Source organism: Mchenga conophoros, linkage group LG8 (genome assembly GCF_057382185.1).
Source record: "Mchenga conophoros isolate Kocher_MC1m ecotype Shallow Benthic linkage group LG8, M_conophoros_male_GT1.1, whole genome shotgun sequence".
NCBI lineage: Eukaryota > Metazoa > Chordata > Actinopteri > Cichliformes > Cichlidae > Mchenga > Mchenga conophoros.
The window spans coordinates 1,167,825-1,190,837 of NC_140533.1; the positions used below are offsets into that span (position 1 = coordinate 1,167,825).

General features: G+C 44.0%; 1 protein-coding gene across 5 annotated transcripts in view; it reads left to right on the plus strand.

The window, feature by feature from the left end:
• The window catches only part of LOC146567875 (RNA binding protein fox-1 homolog 3-like), a 597,530-nt gene that overhangs the window by 481,784 nt on the left and 92,733 nt on the right, over positions 1-23,013 (plus strand). For all 5 annotated transcript variants that reach the window (XM_085283551.1, XM_085283549.1, XM_085283552.1 and 2 more), the window contains one exon: positions 6,561-6,809. In XM_085283551.1, the coding sequence (XP_085139677.1) occupies positions 6,561-6,809 (249 nt within the window). The remainder of the gene's footprint in view (positions 1-6,560; positions 6,810-23,013) is intronic.

Here is a 23,013-nt window from a genome sequence, read left to right on the forward strand (position 1 = left end):
TTATGTTATTGGCTCCCTTGATCATAGCTTACTGTTACATGTGTGACTTGATGTGTGTCACTGACGCTTCACGTGTTTTTGTTATATTTCTGCAGCACATTTTTAAAACAGACTCATAAGGTGTTAAACAAAAAAGCAACATTTAAAAAAAAGCTCCAACAGAATTCAAATATTATTTAAAAAATTCAATGAAAACACAATTTTGTCTTAACTAGCAAAAAACAGCCAAACAATGTAAACAGGTTTGAAAAAAGATTTAACACAGGAGCCTTCAAAGGGCCATTTTGACTATAAATACTGTAAATCTGTTGAAAATACCCTCAGCTCATATTTTATGACCTAAAAAACTGAAGAAGGAGTTTGTTCATAAACAAGCAGCATGACTGCACGCTGGTTAGCACAGTGAAGCCATCCGGGGTTGGACTCCTCCACCTGTCTGGAGTTTGTGTTTCTTCCACATGAGCTTCCTCCCTGCAGCTGCTCGGGGTAACTGCTGTTTTAAATCATGTGAAGGGCTCTCTGTCTCTCTATGCTCGTCCGGGCGACCTGTCCAGGGTGTAGCTGACTTCTCACCCCACCACAGCTCGCTGGCTGACCTGAGCAGCCCTGACTGTGAAGAATAATCTAAGAAAATAAAGAGTGAAATGTGCAGACTGAAGAGGAGGCGTGTGGATAGCTCTGATGAAGAAGAGTCAGGTTTAGTTTCAAAATTTTATTATTGTAAAATCTATCGTACAATATAAAGCACCTTGAGGCAACTGTTGTTGTGACTTGGTGTAAATAAAACTGAAACAAACTGAAAATTCTCTGGACTCTACATGTCCTCACTTCTTACAGACAGGAACAAGTTTATGTATAAATCTTGACCAGAGAACCTTAAAATTGGATTTTTTAATTAATTGCATCTTTAATCATTTCCAACAGCTATAGAAACTGTCACGAGATTTATTCTAAAAGAAACTTCTTCAGCTGAGAGTCAGAGAGTAGAAACACACATGCTGCAGTTTTTACTTGCAAGGGCGCTCACACCAGAGTGGCCGCCCTGTGACGTGCGCGCTATGTTCTTGCACTTGTCTTTATTTATACACAAGAAGAGTAATACAACAATGAATACATTTGTTTAGTGGAATGTTGATACGTGAGCATGTGCATATTTGGTTGTGTATGTGTGTGCGTGTGCGGTTTGTAGGGGGTGAAACTGCTCGTTCAGCTCTTACTATCGCTGTGGGAAGAAACTGATCTGAAAAGAACAGAACAAGTTTCGTGGTGAACAACAACCTAAGTCATCAAAAGGTTATTATGCAGTATTCTATCAAACTTATATCATTAAAAAGCTTATACTGACTACTAAATACAATTTTATATTGACAGGAATGCTTACAATCATCATATTTCCAATTTTCCACCTGTGTTTGAATGAAACATTTGTACTTTGTACAGGGTGGGCCAGCCACTAATCAGAAGGTCGGTGGTTCGATCCCAGGCTCCCCCCTGGCTGCATGCCAAATGTCCTTGGGCAAGAGACTAACCCCATGTTTGCCTACTGGTGATGGTCAGAGGGCCCGGTGGCGCCAGTGTCCGGCAGCCTCGCCTCTGTCAGTGCGCCCCAGGGCAGCTGTGGCTAAATCACCAACCATTCCCCTGTTATTACGTGTATGTAGCTGCCATCACCAGTGTGTGAATGGGTGACTGACTGAATGTAGTGTGAAGCGCTTTGGGGTCCTTAGGGACTAGAATAGCGCTTTACAAATGCAGGCCATTTACCATTAAAGTCCTGTTTGTGGCACATTAGTATATGTGAGGGGGCAAACTCCTCAAGATGGGTGGTGACCATGGTGGCCATTTAGAAGTCAGCCATGTTGGACACAACTGTTTTTTCAATAGGAAGAGGGCCATGTGACACATCAGACTTATTGGTAATGTCACAAGAAAAACAATGGTGTGCTTGGTTTCAGCGTAACTTTAAATAAATAAATAAATAAATGTTTTTTTTTTGGTTTGTTTGTTTGTTTTTTGTTTCTTGCTCACAAAATTGTAAAAACAAGAACAAAAAAGAAGACTTTGCATTCATCAGATCCTGTACAACGTTTAAAAAATAATTAGCACCAATTTCACTTATTTACACAGATTTTTAGTCATATACTGTAACATAGATTGTAAACTTTGACACCGATGCACTCTGTAGTGCATCGGTGTCAAACTCTGGCCCATGGGCCAAATTTGCCCCGCAGCCTAATTACATTTGGCCCGCTAAGCCATACCAAATTCCTATTAGAGCTGGCCTACTGGTATTATACAGCTAATATATATATTGTTTAGTATTAAGCTTTGTTTATTCAGTTTTTCAGCAAAACATGTCCATAAGAAAAGATTCATTCTTATATCTGAAGGAATAAATATATTTCAATAAATATTAACGTTAGACCGCGACTTTGTTCCAGTTTTGAATTTTGGCCCACTGTGTATTTGAGTTTGACACCCCTGCTGTAGTGCATAAAATTTAGGTGGATTCTTCAAACAAATCAATAATAAATATTTTAATAAAAGTAAATAATTTTGTAATTCTTTATGCCACAGTCGACGCAGCTATTACCAAAATCAAAGACAACAATCATGATACAGTGTTGATGCAGGGACAGTAAATGAAACACACACACACACACACACACACTCTGAGCCATTTCTAAACTGTTATTTTAACATTAATGTTTGTAAACCCTTCATGCATTTAAAATCATGTTTATTTAAATTTGCTGTAAAATGTAACCAGACAGTGAGAGAGGGAGAAATATGTGAATGATGCAGAGACAGATGAATGGATGAAGGAAAAGAGCGACGGATGTATGATTGCACTGATAAGAGGAATCATTTACCAGGGCAATTTGTCGACAAGGATCTGGGGATGTGTCAGTGCGTCAGCGCCTCGGTCGCTTTGATGGATGATGGAAGCTCACTGACTCAAGCAGCCTTTCTCTCTCCCTTTGCCTCACCCTTTGCTTCTCCCTCAGACTACGTCCCTACTCCTCCATTATTACAGCAGCACAGCAAAGTGTGTGTGTGTGTGTGTGTGTGTGTGTGTGTGTGTGTGTGTGTGTGTGCATCACTCGTGTTGTGAGCTACTGTCAAATAGGCCCCACCTCTTTATTAAAAACTGTATTTTGTGTGGCACAATGTGTGGAACAAGGGAAGATACTTTGACACAGTATACTGACCTTAAATTAAAGCTGCTGTTACTGGTTTAGGGATCGATGGTAACAGTACGGTTAAGGTTTAGACAAGTAGACATTACAGTTGTTTAGGGTTAAAAGTAAAACACATAACCAACAATATCCAAGGTCTTTCTTTCATTACTATATAACTGCAGGCTAAAATTTAAAGGTGAAAAGAAGTGTGTGTGCAGATTTAACCTCAACATAAGAAAAGGGAGGGAAAAAATCGCATGTCTCCAAATAGAAGAAGCAAACTCAAATCTATTGTAATGGTAACCTGATGCCTTTGCAGCAGTTTTTATCTTCATCTGTGTATGAAAAGAATCAAAGGAAACTCTGAAACCAAACACAGGCATCTTCCAGAATGATGCCTGTGTCTGGTTTTGCCGCTGCCACCTGCAGTTTGTCCTGCAGTGTCATAGTCCTGTTTTCACTCTGTGTAAATAACGTTTTGACTGCCTTGGTTTATGATCACCTGACACTCTTATCTGTCCGATTTTGATGGGTCAGCGTTTTCTACCCTGTATTGCTGGTGCTCCTCGTCTCCTCGGGCGTCCTCAGCTGTGTCCTCCTGGGTGTGCACAGACCAGGGAGCAGAAGAAGGAGAAGAGCAGGTGTCAGGTGAAGCTCAGCTTGTTGTGGAAGTGGGGTCTCGCTGGTAAGCCATGCTGAGTGTTTCTGATTCCCTGTGCTCAGACAGCTTCCATGGAGGGGATGTTTTCTGCCAAACCCCTTCTTGGACATGCGAGGCCTGATTCTCTGAGACCGTGCTACCTCACGAGGGTCCATCCAGTTTCCCAGTGTTTGGCTCTCCACCAGGATTTAGGTCCTGAAGCTGGAGGATCTTCCCCTTCGCTTAGCATGGTGGTGTTTTATCTAAGGCTAATAAATTATTATTGCTGAACGATTTTATACTTTCCAAATATTAATTTTTTATTTCTTACTGAAATCTGAGCTGTGAGGCAGACTATTCATCCCTCATTGAACTTTTCCCGGATGGTTATTCCTTCATCACATGTGTGGTCATGGAGGAGGCCTCGCTGTGGTGTTTCGGGGCCAGGTCTCCTTTTTTTACCTTTGAACAGTGAACTACAATTCACTAGTCAACACAAGGGTTCCCAGAAGGATTTAGCAGAATTGAGCAGTTGGTGTTTGTCTCCTCCTTTGTTTAATGTCTAAATAGATTTTTCTTATCAAAGCTATTTTTTGATTGTGTAACAGGATGTATATGGTGATACCATAGTGAACCATCTGATGTATGCAGATGATTTAGTGATCTTCTCTCCATACAGTGCCGGCCTTAAACAGTTACTGAGGGTCTGCTCTCGATATGTTTTAGAGTTTGAAGAGTAATATTTTGATTGCCAGAAGTAGGGAAGACTTGTGTCTGTGTGGTACGGTTCTTAAAGTTATGAAATCTTAGGACATTATATATCTGATGATCTGTCTAATGATATGGACTCTTATAGACAATGCCACTTACTGTATGCACAGAGTAACATGCTGAGTCGTAAATGTGGTATGAGCCCCGCTCCACATGCAGACTGGGCTACACTGAATATCTGTGGAGAAGGCAGCATGTGGAGAGCCTTCATGTATATTTGTGATATTTTGGATTTTATTTCATTTGTTTTTCCCCTTCGTCTCTTGCTTTATTGAAGACATCTTTAATGCAGCTTTAATAAAGTGAACTAACTAAATGGTAAATTGACTGGTTCTTATATAGCGCTTTTCTATCCAGAGCAATCAAAGCACTTTACACAACTTGCATTATTCACCCATTACATGATTTTCAATCATATATCTCTTTTAACCCCCAATATGCTTCTCAGCTTCCTGAATAGGTGACTGGACTCATTAAAATTTGGATCGCTGACAGCTTTCTCTGAATGAAGATTAAACAGAAGTACGTCTGTGTGCCTCGGACAGATTTGTGTAGTGAGAGTCCCCTCAGGTTGTTTGTTGAGTCGTCTGTCAGGAATCTCGGGGTAACTCTCAACTCTCACTATGGATCAAATCTCTGGTTCACTGTTGTCTTATCATCTAAGTTAACTACCATTGTGTCGTGCTCTGAACTGAACATGCTCTGAATCATTATTCATGCACTTCTTTCATCACATCATTGTTTACTCGTGTAACCAAAACTGCTGAGAACATCTGTAGGTTGACCACACCGCTGCTGCGAGGCTTCTGACCAAATCAGTGGTCAAATGTCAGTGTTGAAGAAAATACACTACTGTTCAAAGGTTTTAGAACAGCCCAGTTTTTCCAGTTATTTATCGCAATTCAAGTCGTTCAAGTGATGAACAGCTTGAAATGGTACAAAGGTAAGTGGTGAACTGCCAGAGGTTAAAAAAGAAGTAAGTTTGCCCAAAACTGAAACATAATGTACATTTCAGAATTACACAAAAAGGCCTTTTTCAGGGACAACATGGGTTAACAATTTAATCTGTTCTGCAGCAATGGAGGTTGCTCAAGCCTTGAAAGCTGGTGCTACTAATTCCTACAGGTGTTCCAACTTTTCTGGATTAATTGCAGCCCCATCTGTCTGCATAAAGCAGTGTTGAACACACTGTGGTACCAGACCCTCGTCAGCATCAGCTGAACAGTATCGTACTGCAGAAAGTAGTGTTGTTGCAGAAATGGTGAGAAAAAGGCAATTAACAATGGAAGAGAGACCGACCATCATAACACTTATAAATGTGGGTCTGTCCTACAGAGAGACTGCAAAGAAAGTCAAGGTGTCAGTGAGGCCAGTTTCCTTCTGCACTCAGAAACAAACTGTGACAGGAAGAGGTCTGCAAGCCTGAAACTGAATCAGAGGACAAGTTTCTGAGAGTTAACAGCTTGTGTGATGGCGGCTCACAGGACAACAGCTTCAAGCAGCTCAGTCGTGGTCGTAGTGAGAAAGTCTCAGTTTCAGCTGTGAAGAGAAGACTTCAAGCTGCAGGTTTGACAGTATGAGCTGCAGCAAGAAAGCTCGATGTCAGAATAAGACGAAGAGGCTTGGCCCTAGTCGTGGCACATACCAGACCAACTGACATGGATTGCCTGAGTTTAAGAATTTGATTGGACAGTTTAACATCACACATCGTCACAACACTAATAAACTGAAAATAAACTGGCATTTCTACAGCGCTTTTCTAATCTTAGTCAAAGTGCTTTAGATAACCTGTACATTCATCGAGCACATCGTCCTCTGGACTTGAGGACACTTCAAGGCTCCTGTACAAATCTTTTGACCGTTGTTGACACTTTGGATACCTTTCAATGACGCCACCATGACTCAAAAATGAGTATGTTAAAAAACATCCACTCTTAATAATGTCTTTTCTGCCCTTATCCACACAGGGTAACCAAGAGGCCCCGGCTCCCCCTGAAGCTATGGCTCAACCTTTCCCACAAGCCCAGTATCCACCTCCTTCACAGAACGGGATTCCTGCTGAGTATGCTACACCCCACACCCACCCACCGGCTGACTACACGGGAACAAGCACAGTGGGCGAGCATACCCTAACACTATACACGGCGACACACACACAGAGTGAGCAGCCAGGAAACGACAGCAGCACTCCAGCTCTTACTACTAACACAGTATCGGTGAGTCTGTATTCACACATTCCTGTGCATTAGTTATCTTTTCTATCGCAATGAGCTTCAGCTCGCGTATAAGACTTCATTCATTTCTGGTTAACATAACACTTGAAGCATGGATTGTTCTTCTGCCTCGTAATCCATCATCACAGAGGTGCTCTTAGAGGCAGGACTTCAACACACAACACTGTAAAAACCTACAGTTATGAACAATGTTCCCTTTAAGCTGCGCAGGTGCGCAATTGCGCACTGCTGGCACGGTCTCTGCACACAGAAAATCTGTGTTGCGCACACAAAAAAAAATCTAACCTGAAATTAAAATTAAAACTTTAACGATCCTGTTTTGCAGTGTTAGTCAGTGACTGGCTGCTCCTGTATGGGATTAGGCCACCTTATCCCACAGTCCAGCCAATTATGCGATTCACATTCGTATATACGCAGCTAATCAACGTCGTTGTCTGGCTATGACAGCGTCCTTATGTGCCGACATCGATGTTTTAGCGAGCAAAGCGGCTGATGTGGAGTGAAGCCACGTTAATGACAACGTGTACAACCACTGGAGATGTGAGCAGGACAGACGGATCAACTGACGGACAAAGTGTGGACTTTATACCAGTTTTTAAATTGTTGATCGGCCGCGTAAAACCAGAGTTATGATAAAATATCAGCAATGTTTGTTTTTCTTCCTGAATACTGTCGTTGTTTATATTTACTGCGGGAAGAAACGGTAAAAACGAAAGCCTGTGAGCAAAAACAAACTCGGCGGTGCTTTGAGATGTGAGAGATTTGCGACGTTTAGCACAAATCTTGTGTAGTTAGTGTGCAGTTAGTGTGTAGTTAGTGTGTAGTGTAGTCAATAGTGTTGTTGTGTGTCAGAACAATGAAGCGACTGCTGAATGTTACAGGTGTTACAGCAGTGACACATCTGCTGCTGTCAGGCCTGCAGGTATCAGGCTGTTGTTCTCCTTCATCTCATAGTGGACAGAAATTATTCTTTGGAGTGAAACAAATAATTTGTGTGGCATCAGATTTGATGCAGAACAGCTGATTGTTCTGTAAATAGTTTAAAAAAAACACTGCTGGTTGCATTTTTAAAAAATAGCTGCAAAAAACTTTGTTTGCATAACTCAGTTACTTTTTTGAAGAAGTAACTATATAATTAATTGCCCAACATTGGTCATTATATCCTGTATTTTGCAGACAAAGTTACAGACTCTCTCCCAGACCACAGACTCATAATACAAGTCAGAGCTTTATAAAAAAAGAAAAAATAAAGTTGTGTTTTCAAAATTGGAGTTCAAGTTATTTTTACTTCGAACAATGTTAACGTGCTACACAGGCCAATGACTAGATTTTTTTTTCACTGCAAGTGGGATAAAGCAGTTAATTAAAAGCAGTCTAACATAAATGCTGTAATTTGATTATTTTAATAAACCGTAACTTGGATGGATTTGATGCTGGCGTGACCACAGTGCACACGTCTGATGTTGCTCACAGTGGTCCAAGGGACGCTCAGGGAGTTTGTGTGTGAAAAATTAGAGGGAACATTGGTTATGAACTCTAGGCAGAGTGATCGTTTGTATATAAAAGTGAATGACAGTCTCATCTCCTGAACAGGAAATAAAGAATTTCATTAGTTAAGAAGCAATGCTTTTGTCCATGGAGTCAACCTGAAGGCAAAGCCAGCTAGCCAATGATGTAACCATTAACAGTCAACACAACCAAGTGAAGCTGATAACGGACGTAAGGTTTAGACATCTGTAGTACGCTGTCTGGTATACACCCCATGGTTCAATGGCTTGTAACTGTAATAAATGTTTAGATCTCACATTGTTGTGGAGGTATTTGGTCCACGCTCCTTAATATCACTGAATTCAAACAGGAGGATTTCTGGACTTGGCCATTGCAACCCTTTGTTTCTTTTCTTTATCATTGTGAAGAGCTGCTGCTGTTCTTTAGATCATTGTCTTGTTGCATGATCGAATTTGGAAAAAGTTTTAGCTGTCAGCTTCACATTTGGCTCTAGAATACTTTGGTATACAGTTGAATTCATGGCCAGGATCATAAGCCCCAAGGCTCTGATACTGTAATTGGTTGGAACGACCTGTTATAATCATTAAAAAGATTCATCTTTATAAATGAAAAATCTAAAGTATCGAGCAGCACGGTGGCACGGTGGTTAGCACTGTTGCCTCACAGCAAGAAGGTCCTGAGTTCAATTCCACCATCAGGCCGGGGTCTTTCTGTGTGGAGTTTGCATGTTCTCCCCGTGTTTGCGTGGGTTCTCTCCAGGTACTCCAGCTTCCTCCAAAGACATGCAGCTCATGGGGATAGGTTAATTGGTTAATCCAAATTGCCACTAGGTGTGAATGTGCGAGTGAGTGTGAATGGTTGTCTGTCCCTGTGTGTTGGCCCTGCGACAGACTGGCGACCTGTCCAGGGTGTACCCTGCCTCTCGCCCTATGACAGCTGGGATAGGCTCCAGCGACCCTGAAAAGGATAAGCGGAAGCGAATTGATGGATGGATAAAGTATTGATTTCCACAACCGGGTCTTTAGATGCAAGTTTGATATTTATTTAAGCAGAGCCAAAGCATGTGCTAAAGAAGATATTAAAAACGTCTTGACACTGCACTTTTCTCTCCACTACATAATACGGACTGGCATAGCTAGACAAACATATCTTTTTAGATGAGTGCTTATGTACTTATTTATGCTAGGTGTATTTCCCTAAATGTATCACCACTTATCTCAGAGCAGTGAAAGCAAAGCCAGTGGCAACTTGTCTAGCATACTAGTTTCCCATCACAGACCAAACACTCACATTGATGCAAACAGCCAGAAAAGGCTGCTGAGAGCTTTTGTTAGTGGAACAAACATCCACATGAAATGTGCTCTATCCTACAAATTCTGGTGGAATAAAGAGGAGAGTCGAGCACACTGCTAGAGGCACCAGCCAACTGAGACCACAAGATGGTAGTAATTCAAGAATACGGTAAACGAGCAGCGAGAGAAGCTACTGGACAATATGTCGTTTGAGATGGAATGAGAGAGATGACTGTCACTTTGGATTTAACCGATATCTGTTTTTAGATCTCACTGAACTAGCACTGCTTGCCATTAAACCCTGATGTGAAAAAAAGTCAACATAAAACGTAAAGATGACTTCAATTTTGCTGTTTTCACAACATATGTAAATATATGTAATGTAAAAGTAAATGCATGCAAAACAATAGCTAGTCACACATAAACACACACACAGATAGACTGGTGTCTCTATAAGCCATGTGCTGCATTTCAGCACAGACCTCCAAACATACACACATTCATGCAGTACTAAGGAAGTCCACACTATAGTTATGCACCACCACTTCCCACTGGTTACACAAGCAAATATTCAGGCCACTAAGCCTGGAGCATGGTGAGAAATGGTGTTAATATAAGGACAGTGCTGGCAGGATTGGGAAGAAATACACTCAAGGTTAGACATAGAAATACCAACCTTATACCAAAACTTTGCTACCTTTATTGTCAAAGATGTATTACAATGACTTACATTTTTGAAAAATGTAATGAAATGTTTTTGTTAAACCCGTTAAACAAAAGGTGGAAGTCTGCTCTCTACTGATTGTTTTACTTTTGCGAAAGAACATTGGACGAGGTGTTTAGGTATACAAAGCCCAGGTATTGGTGTGTGTTTGGATGAATGAGGCTTGTAGTTAAAAGCACTTTGACTGCTCAGAGTAGAAAAACCATATATAAATATTAACTGAAACATAACAGATAATGTACACACTTGATATTTTTGAATTGGCATATTCCAGGTGACAAGGTTCTGAAAGACTCAGGCATCCTCTCATTCTCCAAGATTGTGTTAAACAATCTGGTCAAAAAGTCCACTGCCTCTCTCCTAGACATCTCCATAACTCCACAGGTATGTCATCTGGACCGACTACCTTTCCACACTTCCTGATTCACTCCATTCATTCTCCTCTCCATCTCGTTTTACTCATTCATCATCTCCTCAAAGGATGTGTTCTGTCTTCTCAACTCACTCTTGTCATTTTTTCACTATCTAGTGTCTTTAGTAGGGATGGGTATCGTTTAGGTTTTATCCGATACCGGTGCCAAACCGGTACTTTTGAAATGGTGCCGGTGCTTAAACGGTGCTCAAACCGGTGCTTAAAGAATGGAGAACACAAACTTTGTCCAAAAACCTCTCATATTCAGCTGTTTTTTTGTAAAAAGATAACAATGTTAGCCTTTTCTGCAGCTATGGGGCATATATGGTATCACTCTTGGCTGGAAGCAGTGCTTAATCAATGGAAAAAACACTAACTTTGTCCAAACACCTCTCATGTTCAGCTGTTTTTTTGTAAAAAGATAACAATGTTAGCCTTTTCTGCAGCTATGGGGCATATATGGTATCACTCTTGGCTGGAAGCAGTGCTTAATCAATGGAAAAAACACTAACTTTGTCCAAACACCTCTCATGTTTAGCTGTTTCCCTCTTTTTCTTTGGTCATTTTAGCCTTTTTGGCCAGGGTGAAGGGAACATCTGTTCTATTGGTGGGTGAAGGGAACATGTTCTTGTTCTATTGTTTATGGTTACGTTACTTTTAACTGTTATCTTGAATGTTGTGTTTACGCCGTGGTGCAGCGTCACTGACAGTTGTTGTTTTGTAGAGAGAGTGCTGTACCATGAGTGACTTCTGTTGTGCTGTTGTTGAACCTTGAGGCACATTGTAGCACGGCAAGTGTTTTAATAAGGAGCTCCCCCTACCAGCTTGGGGTTAAATAACAAGCTCAATCTCTCTCTGTGAGCTTTTTTGATAAGATTTCTCTGCATGCCACAATGTAAAACATTGCAATTATATATTTTGAAAAAGAAATGTAGAGGTAGGAATTGCAATTAATATAAATAACATGACGCTAAGCATCGGCCAATGAATGTGAACTAACAACAAGGTCGCGGGTAATGCTGCGACCGTAGGAAAAAAACCCTAATATGAAGGTATTTTACTGTGCATTTTACAGTAATGTTCTGTTCGTCTAGAATATCATTAAAGTTACATAAATAGACTTTGGCTTCACATTTTGAATGTAAATTAACGTTAAATCACTGTAATGTAATACAACATAATTGTCATGATTACTAAATGTATCTGTCTGTACATATGCATATTTAGATTGTTAAAATACATTCACAAATGTATCATGATCTCACAAATATCTGTCCGTTATTTGAAAGATCGAATTCAAATGTAATGCTATGGAAAAGTATATAACATGATCCCTATAAGCTTGTGTTACATCACATAAGTATTATTATCGCTGCTAGTTAGGCCGTTCGTGGCTCAAGAGTTGGCAGTTCGCCTTGTGATCAGAAGACTGCCGGTTCAAGCCCCGGCTCGGACACTCTCCGTCGTTGTGTCCGTGGTCAGGACTCTTCACCTACCGACTACTAGTGATGGCCAAAGGGGCCGATGGTGTGATATGGCAGCCTCGCCTCTGTCAGTCTGTCCCAGGGCATGCAATCAATTATTATTCAAACCAACTGTTAACTGTATATTTCTGTACATTTACATATTATGATTCATATTTCCACATTCATTGACCTTGTTTATAGGTAATTTCATTGTTTGATCGCGTAAAAATGTTCCTAATTTAATGTCTAAAAGCACTTGGAAAAGGCACAATCCCATGTCAAATTAGCACAACAAACTCTATTTTCATTACTGAAAATAACCGTATTTTTATGGGACAGTTATTTTCTGTTATTTCACGGTCGTATTTTGGCGCCCCAGCTGCCAGAAGATTGCCATTGTTTTACGATGTTTTTTGTAACAGTGTAGTTCACCTTACATACATTAATGTAATAACGTGGTTAGCCTACTCAACGTAAATTACTCAAGAACAACATTAAGCTACTCACGCAGAGAAGAACGGCTGCTGCTGCTGCATCATCATCCGTCATCATGTCTGCTAGACTGGCAGGGCTAGGGGCCAGGACTCTCCTCTTCGGGTTTTTGGGGGATGTTGCTAACTCCGGGTCCGATAACAGGCACCACACACTATCAAATACGGCGCATTTCTCGGCTTTAAAAAAAAAACGCTATGCGTCGCCAGGTGTTTCATCGGATTTGAGGTGTTACCTCCTTTGACAGTATCACAGTATCAGCTTAAAGCACTTGTTGCTGCTGAGTTTGCATCTTTTGCTGTGAAGTACAGCCAGACTTTGACCGCTTCGCCTTGGGCATTTTTAATCTGTAGCTCTGCTCTAAAAGAACATAGGTACCTGGGCCCGCCTACTACGCTTGCAAAGGTATAATGATTGGCTAGATCCAAAGTGTATGACATCTCAGGAAAAAAAAGCACCGAAATAAAGCACCGAAATGTGCGCTGCTTTTCAGTCTGGTTACTACCGTTTATGATAGAACCGGTGCCATCATGGTACCCATCCCTAGTCTTTAGCATTTCTTCCTTAACCACCCTGACCTTCACATCCCCTACAGCTTGGTCTTTCTGTCAAGCCAATCATTAAAAGCCTTTTTGTCCTTCCTTTTGTGAGTGTGGGCGCTTCCTCTCTTTGCTCTTTAAATGCTTTGCTTCTTTTATTGATTTTTATAGATTTTTATTCTGATTTTTTTCCCTTTTTTCCGTATGAGCTTACCTGCGATAGCTTCTGGACACTTATAGATCATTAGGACTAAAGTGTTCTTAACAGAAACAGCAACATTTTTATAGTTACCTTATCCTCAGCGCTCCGTGTGTCTGTGACCTACACAAAGCTGAAGCCTGATTATAGCATCTGGGCACCGAGCTAACCGCTAGGCTAACTAGCAACAAGACCCCCCCCTCCACTGATGACTACCACAGCCTCCTGCAGAAGATTGCAGTACTGGAGACAAAAATTCATCGCTTAGAAGTAAACGTGGAGCTAAATGGACTGTGTGGAAATGAAACAACCTTGCCTTTGACTCAAAACAATGGCGATGAGCAAGCTAGTACACAGCTAAGGAGCACAGATAACATGACCAAGAAAGTAGACTCTGTGCATTATTATAAATCCTCAAGCAATAATCCCCCCTTGGACTGTCTTGGTGCAAAACCAAGACATAAATCATGTCTCCTGGAAGGGGGAGGACGTATCACAGGCAGGGCACAGCGAGCTGAAATCTCTGAAACCGACTGGCCTTCACTTCCTACGAGACAGAGAAGCTCTTCTAGAGGAAACAGGACTGGACAACCGTGAATAGGAAGGTTAACAACAAACCTCCAAATCAACTGAATGTGAAACTGCAGAACAGATTTGCTCCACTATCAAAGGACAATGGATCTATATCGGACAACCATCCATCTAAAAGCAGCGAAGTAAGGTCTGAAAATCTGTTGAAAAGTAAAAGGCCACAGGGAACGCTAAAGGCTAGGCCTGAAACTCTGATTGTGGGTGACTCTGCCGTAAAGGATGCAAACGATGTGTCCGAACAACAGTCGGAGGTTCTGAAACGGGACTTTACTGGATTACTAAATACTGTAAACTCTCTGAATGCAGCTGTATTCATCAGTGGGCCTGTACCGCCCGTCAGAGGAGGAGACGAGAGATTCAGCAGGTTGTTTACACTGAATAAATGGCTCATATCAGCATGTGCTGACCACTCAGTGCATTTTATCAGCAACTTTAATATTTTTTGGGAACGCAGGCATCTGTTTAAAGCAAATGGATTTAATTTTAACAAGTCAGGGGTGAAACTGTTCACCTCCAACTTGTTTTATTCCATACGTCATCCATCTGTGCTTGGTGCCAAGGCTGAGATAAACGAGGAGTTATCTCATAAGGAGGAACAAACAGTACTCCAAGAACAGACAAAGCCCAGCAGAAACCTTGAGGAGGAGCTCCATCTGCCCCCACAGAAAGGAGAGACATCTGAGGCAAGAAGATGGGTCCCTATTTGCCTCCAACTCTCTCAACAACACCAACGACCAGCACCAGGGACCACGACCTTCCCCAGTCCCCCAAACCCCTGAGAGGCCATCAGGCAGAAGCTGAAACAGGAAGCTCCAACCCGGAGGGCGGTGCACTGTTGGACGGACCAATCGGAGTCTGCGCTGCGGGACTGTTTTGATCACGCGGAATGGGAAATGTTTCACGTGGCTGCTAGGGACATTGATGAATACACAGACTCAGTCTGTGGATTTATCAGGAAATGCGTGGAAGATGTCGTCCCATCCAGAACAGTTAAATCCTTCCCAAATCAAAAACCCTGGATTAACGGAGATGTTCGCGCGGCACTGGCAGCACGGAGCACCGCCTTTGCCTCCGCGAACACATTGGACTACAGACACGCACATTACCAACTCCGGAAGACGATCAAAGCAGCCAAACGTGAGTACAGGGACAGGGTGGAGCAACAGTTTGACAACCCTCGGAGTATGTGGCAGGGACTAAACACGATCACAGACTTTAGAGGGAAAACCAGCACACCGCAGACCACGGCCTCTCTGTGTGAGGATCTAAACATATTCTACGCTAGATTCGACACGGCGAACACCATGAGACCGGACAGTGTGTGCACCGCGGATGACGTCAGTGCGCACACTGTGTCTGAGGAGGATGTGCGGAAGTGCTTCAGGAAGGTGAACGCACGCAAAGCTACTGGTCCGGACGGGATTCCCGGCCGCGTCCTCAAGTCATGCACGGCTCAGCTGGCTGGAGTGTTCACGCACATCTTCAACCTTTCCCTCTCTCTGTCTGTAGTCCCAGCCTGCTTCAAAATGGCCACCATCGTCCATGTACCCAAATCCTCCACCATCTCCTCATTGAACGACTGGCGACCTGTAGCCCTGACCCCCATCGTAAGCAAATGCTTCGAGAAGCTGGTCAGGGACTTCATCTGCTCTGCACTACCCGACTCACTGGACCCTCTACAGTTCGCATACCGCCACAACAGGTCCACTGATGATGCCATAGCCCTGACACTACACACTGCCCTGTCACACCTGGAGAAGAGAGACACGTATGTGAGGATGCTGTTTGTAGATTACAGCTCAGCATTCAATACCATCGTTCCCTCGAAGCTGGACAGGAAACTGCAGGATCTAGGACTGAGCAGCTCCCTCTGCAGCTGGATCCTTAGCTTCCTGTCTGACAGACGCCAGGTGGTCAGACTGGGCAGCATCACCTCATCCCCCATCACACTGAACACTGGTGCTCCACAGGGGTGTGTACTGAGCCCTCTCCTGTACTCACTCTACACCTACGACTGCACAGCCACTAACAACTCCAACATCATTGTGAAGTTTGCGGACGACACTACAGTGGTGGGTCTTATCACCAACGGTGATGAGACAGCTTACAGGGAGGAGGTCAGCGCCCTGACCCACTGGTGTCAAGACAACCATCTCACCCTCAACGTCGCAAAGACAAAGGAGTTGATAGTGGACTTCCGGAGGTGCAGAGAAGTACACACCCCCATCACCATCAACGGCGCTGCTGTGGAGAGAGTGAGCAGCTTCCGGTTCCTTGGGGTACACCTGGCTGAGGATCTTACGTGGTCAGTACACACAAACAAAACAGTGAAGAAGGCGCAGCAGCGCCTCTTCCTTCTCAGGAGACTGAAAAGATTCGCCATGAGCCCCCGCATCCTCAGGACCTTCTATCACTGTGCCATTGAGAGCATCCTCACTGGATGCATCACCACCTGGTATGGCAACAGCACCGCCTACAACTGCAAAGCTCTCCAGCGAGTAGTGCGGTGCTCTGAACGGATAATTGGAGGTGAGCTTCCCTCCCTCCAAGACATCTACAGGAAGCGGTGCCTGAGGAAAGCGGGGAGGATCATCAAGGACTCCAGTCACCCCAGCCATAAACTGTTCAGACTACTTCCATCAGGAAGGAGGTTCTGCAGCATCCGGTCCCGTACCAGCAGACTGAGAGACAGCTTCTTCCACCAGGCCATCAGACTGCTGAACACGTCATAGACACCTCAGCTTCACTACTGGAACTTTAACATTATGCACTCCACACTGTATATAAATGCCACTGTTCTGCACATGTCTCACTCTGTATATTTTATTTTATTTATTTTATATATTCTATTCATTGTTTACTCTATTTAATTTGTAAAATATGTGTACACACACACACGTAGAAAAATATTTAGTATACACATCCAGAAATGCATATACTATTATATATTGTACATATATTTATTAGTTTCAGATGCAGCCATTCTTGTATTTTGCTTGTTTACATTATTGTATTTTGCACAACTCTGTTGCTTGTGAAGCTCGCACACAAGAATTTCACTCACATGTGCTGTACCAATGTACCTGCACATGTGATGTGACAATAAAAGTGATTTGATTTGATTTGATTTGATTTGATTTGACCCTCCTCCCCCTCCCTTTCTCCCTCCTCCCCACACCTGAAATTCACTGAGGAGATGATGGAGCGGGTCAGTGCTGGGCTCAGATCTACCCCCCGGCCCAATCCCTTTTTGTCCCCCATAAACCCCCCCACCAGAGCGGCCAAAGGTTCGCCATCAAGCCCCACCCTCAACAGAGCAATCGAAGTCACATTGCCCAGCCTCGCCCCCCTTAGTTCCTCTTCATGCCCTGTCTCCGCAGTCTGATGTGTGATGTGTGGAGGGTCCGGGCTGCGAGGATTATGGCAGTGGTGACTTTTCCCAGGAGAAGCTGGGACCCTGTTTACTAGAAGGTTTTAAAATTTCTGTACTTTTAGGTGACAGGAGACATGTGGCCTGGTCAAAACACAGAGAGCTGCACTCTAAAAGATCTTTAAATATAGTAAACATACCCTGTGTGCCACAGACTGCTCCCAAACACGAGGGGGCAAATAATACCTCTAAAACACTTAAGTTGGCTTTATTAAATGTTAGATCTCTAGCTGGGAAAACATTTTTAATTAATGATTTAATCACTGAGCACAGCCTTGATTTTATGTTTTTAAATGAAACTTGGTTGGACCAAAGTAACAGTGGAGCTGTTCTCATCGAGACGACCCCTCCTAACTACAGTTTTATCAGTGAGGCCAGGGCGAGCAGGAGAGGAGGAGGGGTTGCTGTCTTATTTAATGAATCATTTCAATGTAAGCAGCTATCTCCTGGAAGTTTTCAGTCTTTTGAATATGTGGCTTTACAGCTGAAGGCCCCATCCAAAGTTGTGTTTCTTAATGTTTACAGGCCTCCCAAATACTGCACAGACTTTTTTAATGACCTCAGTGAACTGCTGTCTGTGATCTGTGTTGATTTTGACTGTGTAATTATTGCTGGGGATTTTAACATTCATGTGGACAACCCTCAGGACAAAGGGACTAAAGACCTGAGTAACACTCTGGGCAACTTTGGGCTGACTCAGCATGTAACAGAGGCCACACATAATAGAGGACACACTCTTGACCTACTGATCTCCAAAGGCCTGAGCATTTCAAAGGTTACTGTGTCTGATGTGGGCCTGTCTGATCATTACTGTGTTTTCTTTGAAAGTAAAATCTCAGCCCACACAAATATATCAACAACAGTGATCACAAAACGGTGTATAACTGAACACAGTAGTGCAATTTTTAACCAGGTCTTCCCATTAACACCTGACCTGCCCAGAGGGTCAGTCAATGAGCTCGTCAATAGCTTCAATGCTAACATGTTAAATGTAATGGACACTATTGCTCCCATTAAGGTGAAGGTTATCTCTGGAAGGAAAAAGTCTCCATGGAGAAACTCCACACTGGTGAAAAATGAAAAAAGAGAGTGTAGGAAAGCTGAGCGCAGATGGAGAAAAACAAACCTCCAGGTTCACTATGACATTTATAAAGAGAAACTTCACAATTATAATTTACAACTGAGGAGTGCAAGGAGGTCCTACTTCTCTGACATCATCACTAAAAACAGCCATAATGCTCGGGTCTTATTTTCTACAGTTGACAGGCTAACAAACCCTCCTGTGTCAGTGGCAGCTGAACTTCATTCGACCATGGCCTGCAATGACTTTGCCAAATTCTTCACAGACAAAATCCAAAAGATTAGACAAGCAATTGGTACATCAACAGCAGATCCAGGATATGTACTGTGTCCACCGAAAAACTGTTTAAACACCATGAAACAGTTTCACCCTATTAACAGCAAAGACCTGGAGGACATCTTAGGTAAACTGAACTCCTCCTCCTGCTGTTTAGATGTCCTGCCAACAAGTTTTTTCAAAAAGGTCTCAAAGACTTTAGAGTCAGACCTGTTACAGATCGTCAACTTTTCTTTATTATCAGGTGTGTTTCCAGAACCACTAAAAACTGCTGTAATAAAACCTATACTGAAAAAGGACAAGTTTGACAAGACACAAATGAACAACTACAGGCCGATCTCAAATCTCCCGTTTTTAAGTAAGATCATTGAAAAAGCAGTTTCTCAACAGCTCAGTTACTTCTTAAAACAGAATAATTGCTACGATGCCTTCCAGTCAGGTTTTAGACAGAACCACAGCACTGAAACCGCTCTGACAAAAGTGTTCAATGACATATGTCTGAATACAGACAGTGGAAAAATGTCAGTCCTAGTTTTACTGGATCTCAGTGCAGCATTTGATAATGTTGACCACAACATATTACTCAAACGACTGGAGAACTGGGCAGGTCTTTCAGGAACTGTACTAAACTGGTTCAAATCATACGTAGAAAACAGGAAATACTTTGTATCAATAGGTAACTTCACATCCGAGCAGACAAGTATCACATGTGGAGTTCCCCAAGGCTCCATCTTGGGACCCCCTCTGTTTAACATCTACATGCTCCCACTAGCACAGATTATAAAGAACAACATAAACTATCGCAGCTATGCAGATGACACACAAATATATATCACAATGTCACCAGGAGACCGAGGCCCTGGTGACATTGACTGTCACAAACTAGCTGTGTGGAGGTGGATGAGGACCCAAACACAAAACTCACGGAGACAGGAGCTGAACTCAAAATAACTGCTTTCTTTCAGGCTTCACAAAGAAACAGAACTAAACTGGCAAAACTAAACTAAGGACCGAGGGAACACAGAAAGGCACACAGGTTCGGGGAGGAGACATTGACAGGGCAACACTGAACTGAGGGAGACATGCACATAAATACCAAAACAAACCAAACAAAACACAAGGAGCAAGAGTCCAAAACTGAGCCCAGAAATACACAAAAACAGTGAAAAACAAAAACAGCTCGAATGCAGGGAAGCAGTGTCCATAGAGAACAGAAGGTCGGCACCACAAAAGTTCAGTTCAGCTGTTCCGGGTGCTGGCCACGTGAAAAGTGGCAGTGGCGGCAGAGCGGGTCCGGAGGCCAGCCGCGTGGAAGATGGCGGCGGCTCTCAAGCGTCGGGTGTACTGGTCGAGGCTTGGTGGGCACAGAACCAGGAAAGGCAGGACCAAGCGAGGCAGGACCAGATGGAGGCAGGACCAGATGGAGGCAGGACCAGACGGAGGCGTCTTACACCCTCCAGCAGAGACGAGGAGGTGCTGGCCGGGCTGACCCGAGCCGCCAGCAGAGACGAGGAGGTGCTGGCGCGGTTCTCTTGAACCCCCAGCAGAGACGAGGAGCGGCTGGAGCGGTTCTCCTGAACCCCCAGAGGAGACGAGGAGCGGCTGGAGCGGTTCTCCTGAACCCCCAGAGGAGACGAGGAGCGGCTGGAGAGGTTCTCCTGAACCCCGAGCAGAGACGTGGAGCGGCTGGAGCAGTTCTCCTGAACCCCCAGAGGAGACGTGGAGCGGCTGGAGAGGTTCTCCTGAACCCCCAGCGAGAACAGATGCAGAGCAAGCAGGTGCGGAGACCTCTGGCTCAGCGGACGCTAACTGTAGCTGCACAGGGCACGCAGCTGGCTTGAGACGCAACTGTTGGGGTTGTGCAGTGCAAACAGTCTGTCCAAGCTTTATCAGCACAACGCTGTCCTCAACTGGCTGAGGCTGGGTGTCCATCAACCCCACCCGAAGAGCAGGTACGGGTGCCGGGATGAACGGAGCCTCTGCCAGGCTGGGGACAGAAGCAGGGACCAGCTGGACCTCAGCCACCCTCACCCGAGGAACTGATACGGGTGCAAGGGAAAGCTGGGCCCGTGCTGCCCTGGGAACAGGTACTGGAGTTGGAGAGCTGAGCTCAGGAGCAGTAACGGACACTGGGAAAACCAAGTTAGTGGAGCCAAACACAGTTTTAGCAAACAAAGACTTTTGGCGGACTGGTTTTAGCAACTCTGCTGTACTTAAGTTGTTCAAGTTAGAATTAGCAGTTTTTAAAACAGTGATTGTACAGATGGATCCAGGCATAGCAAACTCGGAGTCTGTAATTCTTGGCTCAGAAGGAGCAGTTACAGAGATAGGAGCATTTTCATAGACTGTTTCTAAATATGCAGGCTGGTGAGCAACACAGTCCAGGAGTGAAGAAACACCATCCACAGTCTCATACTCAGCAGGTACAGGGGTAGGGGAGTTAACACAGGTGGTGTCTGGAGTAACTGGGTGCAAAACTAACTCTGGAATATTCAATCTGAGCTCCCCTATCAGTTTACTCATGACGGACGGTAACTTGTTTCCCTTAACAACCGTGATTGAATGCACAGTCTTAGTGTTTTCAAAACCGCGGCCCAATCGAGTCCCATAAAAGGCAGACTCGCGCTCCCGGGCATGCCGAGCCTCCTGCCTTCTCTTCTCGTTAGGAAAGGTGGAGTCTGCACCCTGCCGATTCCATAGGGAGTTTGCTGGGTCCATGACTTTTTGCGTCGTACTGTCACTAACTAGCTGTGTGGAGGCAGATGAGGACCCAAACGCAAAACTCACAGCGACAGGAGCTGAACTCAAAATAACTGCTTTATTGCAGGCTTTACAAAGAAACAGAACTAAACTGGCAAAACTAAACTAAGGCCGGAGGGAACACAGAAAGGCACACAGGTTCGGGGAGGAGACATTGACAGGGCAACACTGAACTGAGGGAGACATGCACATAAATACACAGAGGGTTAACGAGAGAAGTGGGAGCACACAGGAAACACAGCTGACACAGATAATCATAACGAGACACAGCAGGAGTAACGCAACACTGACAGGAGACTGTCAAAGTAAAACAGGAAGTACACAGAGGTCCAAAGTAACAGTGGAGCTGTTCTCATCGAGACAGGAGAGCACTGGCATAGCGGGCTGGGGAAACATGGAATAAACCACATCAGTCCAGCTCTGAGGTCTTTACACTGGCTGCCTGTCCGTCAGAGGATAGACTTTAAAGTTCTGATGCTGGTCTATAAAGCTCTGAATGGTTTAGTGACCCAGTATGAACCTTTCAGATCCCTCAGGTCATCTGGATCCGGTTTTTTATCAGTTCTCAGAGTCAGAACCAGACATGGAGAAGCTGCATTCAGCTTTTATGCTCCTTATATCTGGCACAAACTCCCAGAAAGCCTCAGATCAGCTGAAACACTCAGTTTATTTAAATCCAGGTTGAAGACTCACCTGTTCTCAGCTGCATTTGAATAAAACACCAAATCTGCACTGTTTTACTTTTAAGCTAAATTTCAAAACTTACATTTTAACTACTGATTTTATCTACTGTTCCTTTTTTTCCATTTTAAATCATCCATCCATCCATCCATCATCAATTCGCTACCGCTTATCCTTTTCAGGGTCGCGGGGGGTGCTGGAGCCAATCCCAGCTGTCATAGGGCGAGAGGCGGGGTACACCCTGGAGAGGTCGCCAGTCTGTCGCAGGGCTAACACACAAGGACAGACAACCATTCACACTCACATTCACTTGTTACATCCTTTGCAGGAGGTCTCTGCTCTCCAGGAGTTCACTATGCAGGTGGGGGAGAAATCTAGCAGAGGTGGGTGTCTATTGTCTTATGTAGTATGGAGTTGACTGAATGCTGGTGTGGTTGTAGTTTCCTCTGCGGTGGGGTCGGGTGGGCCACCCCGGGCTCTGTGGGGCTTGGCGGTGCTGCTACTGTGGGCCCCGGTCCGGATGGGCCCAGGCCCTCTGCCCTTGATGGATTCCAGGGAATTGGGGTGCCTACTGGAGTCAGTGGGGGAGCTGGCCCCAGGGAGCGGGCACTTTGCCCCCACCCCCCCTCGGTGATCACAGTGGCGGACACAGGAAAAAAGGTTCCGCTGGTCCCTGAGAGCCTTTTGAAAAGGCGAAAGGCCTGGGTGACCAGGGCTGAGAAGTACCACAACGA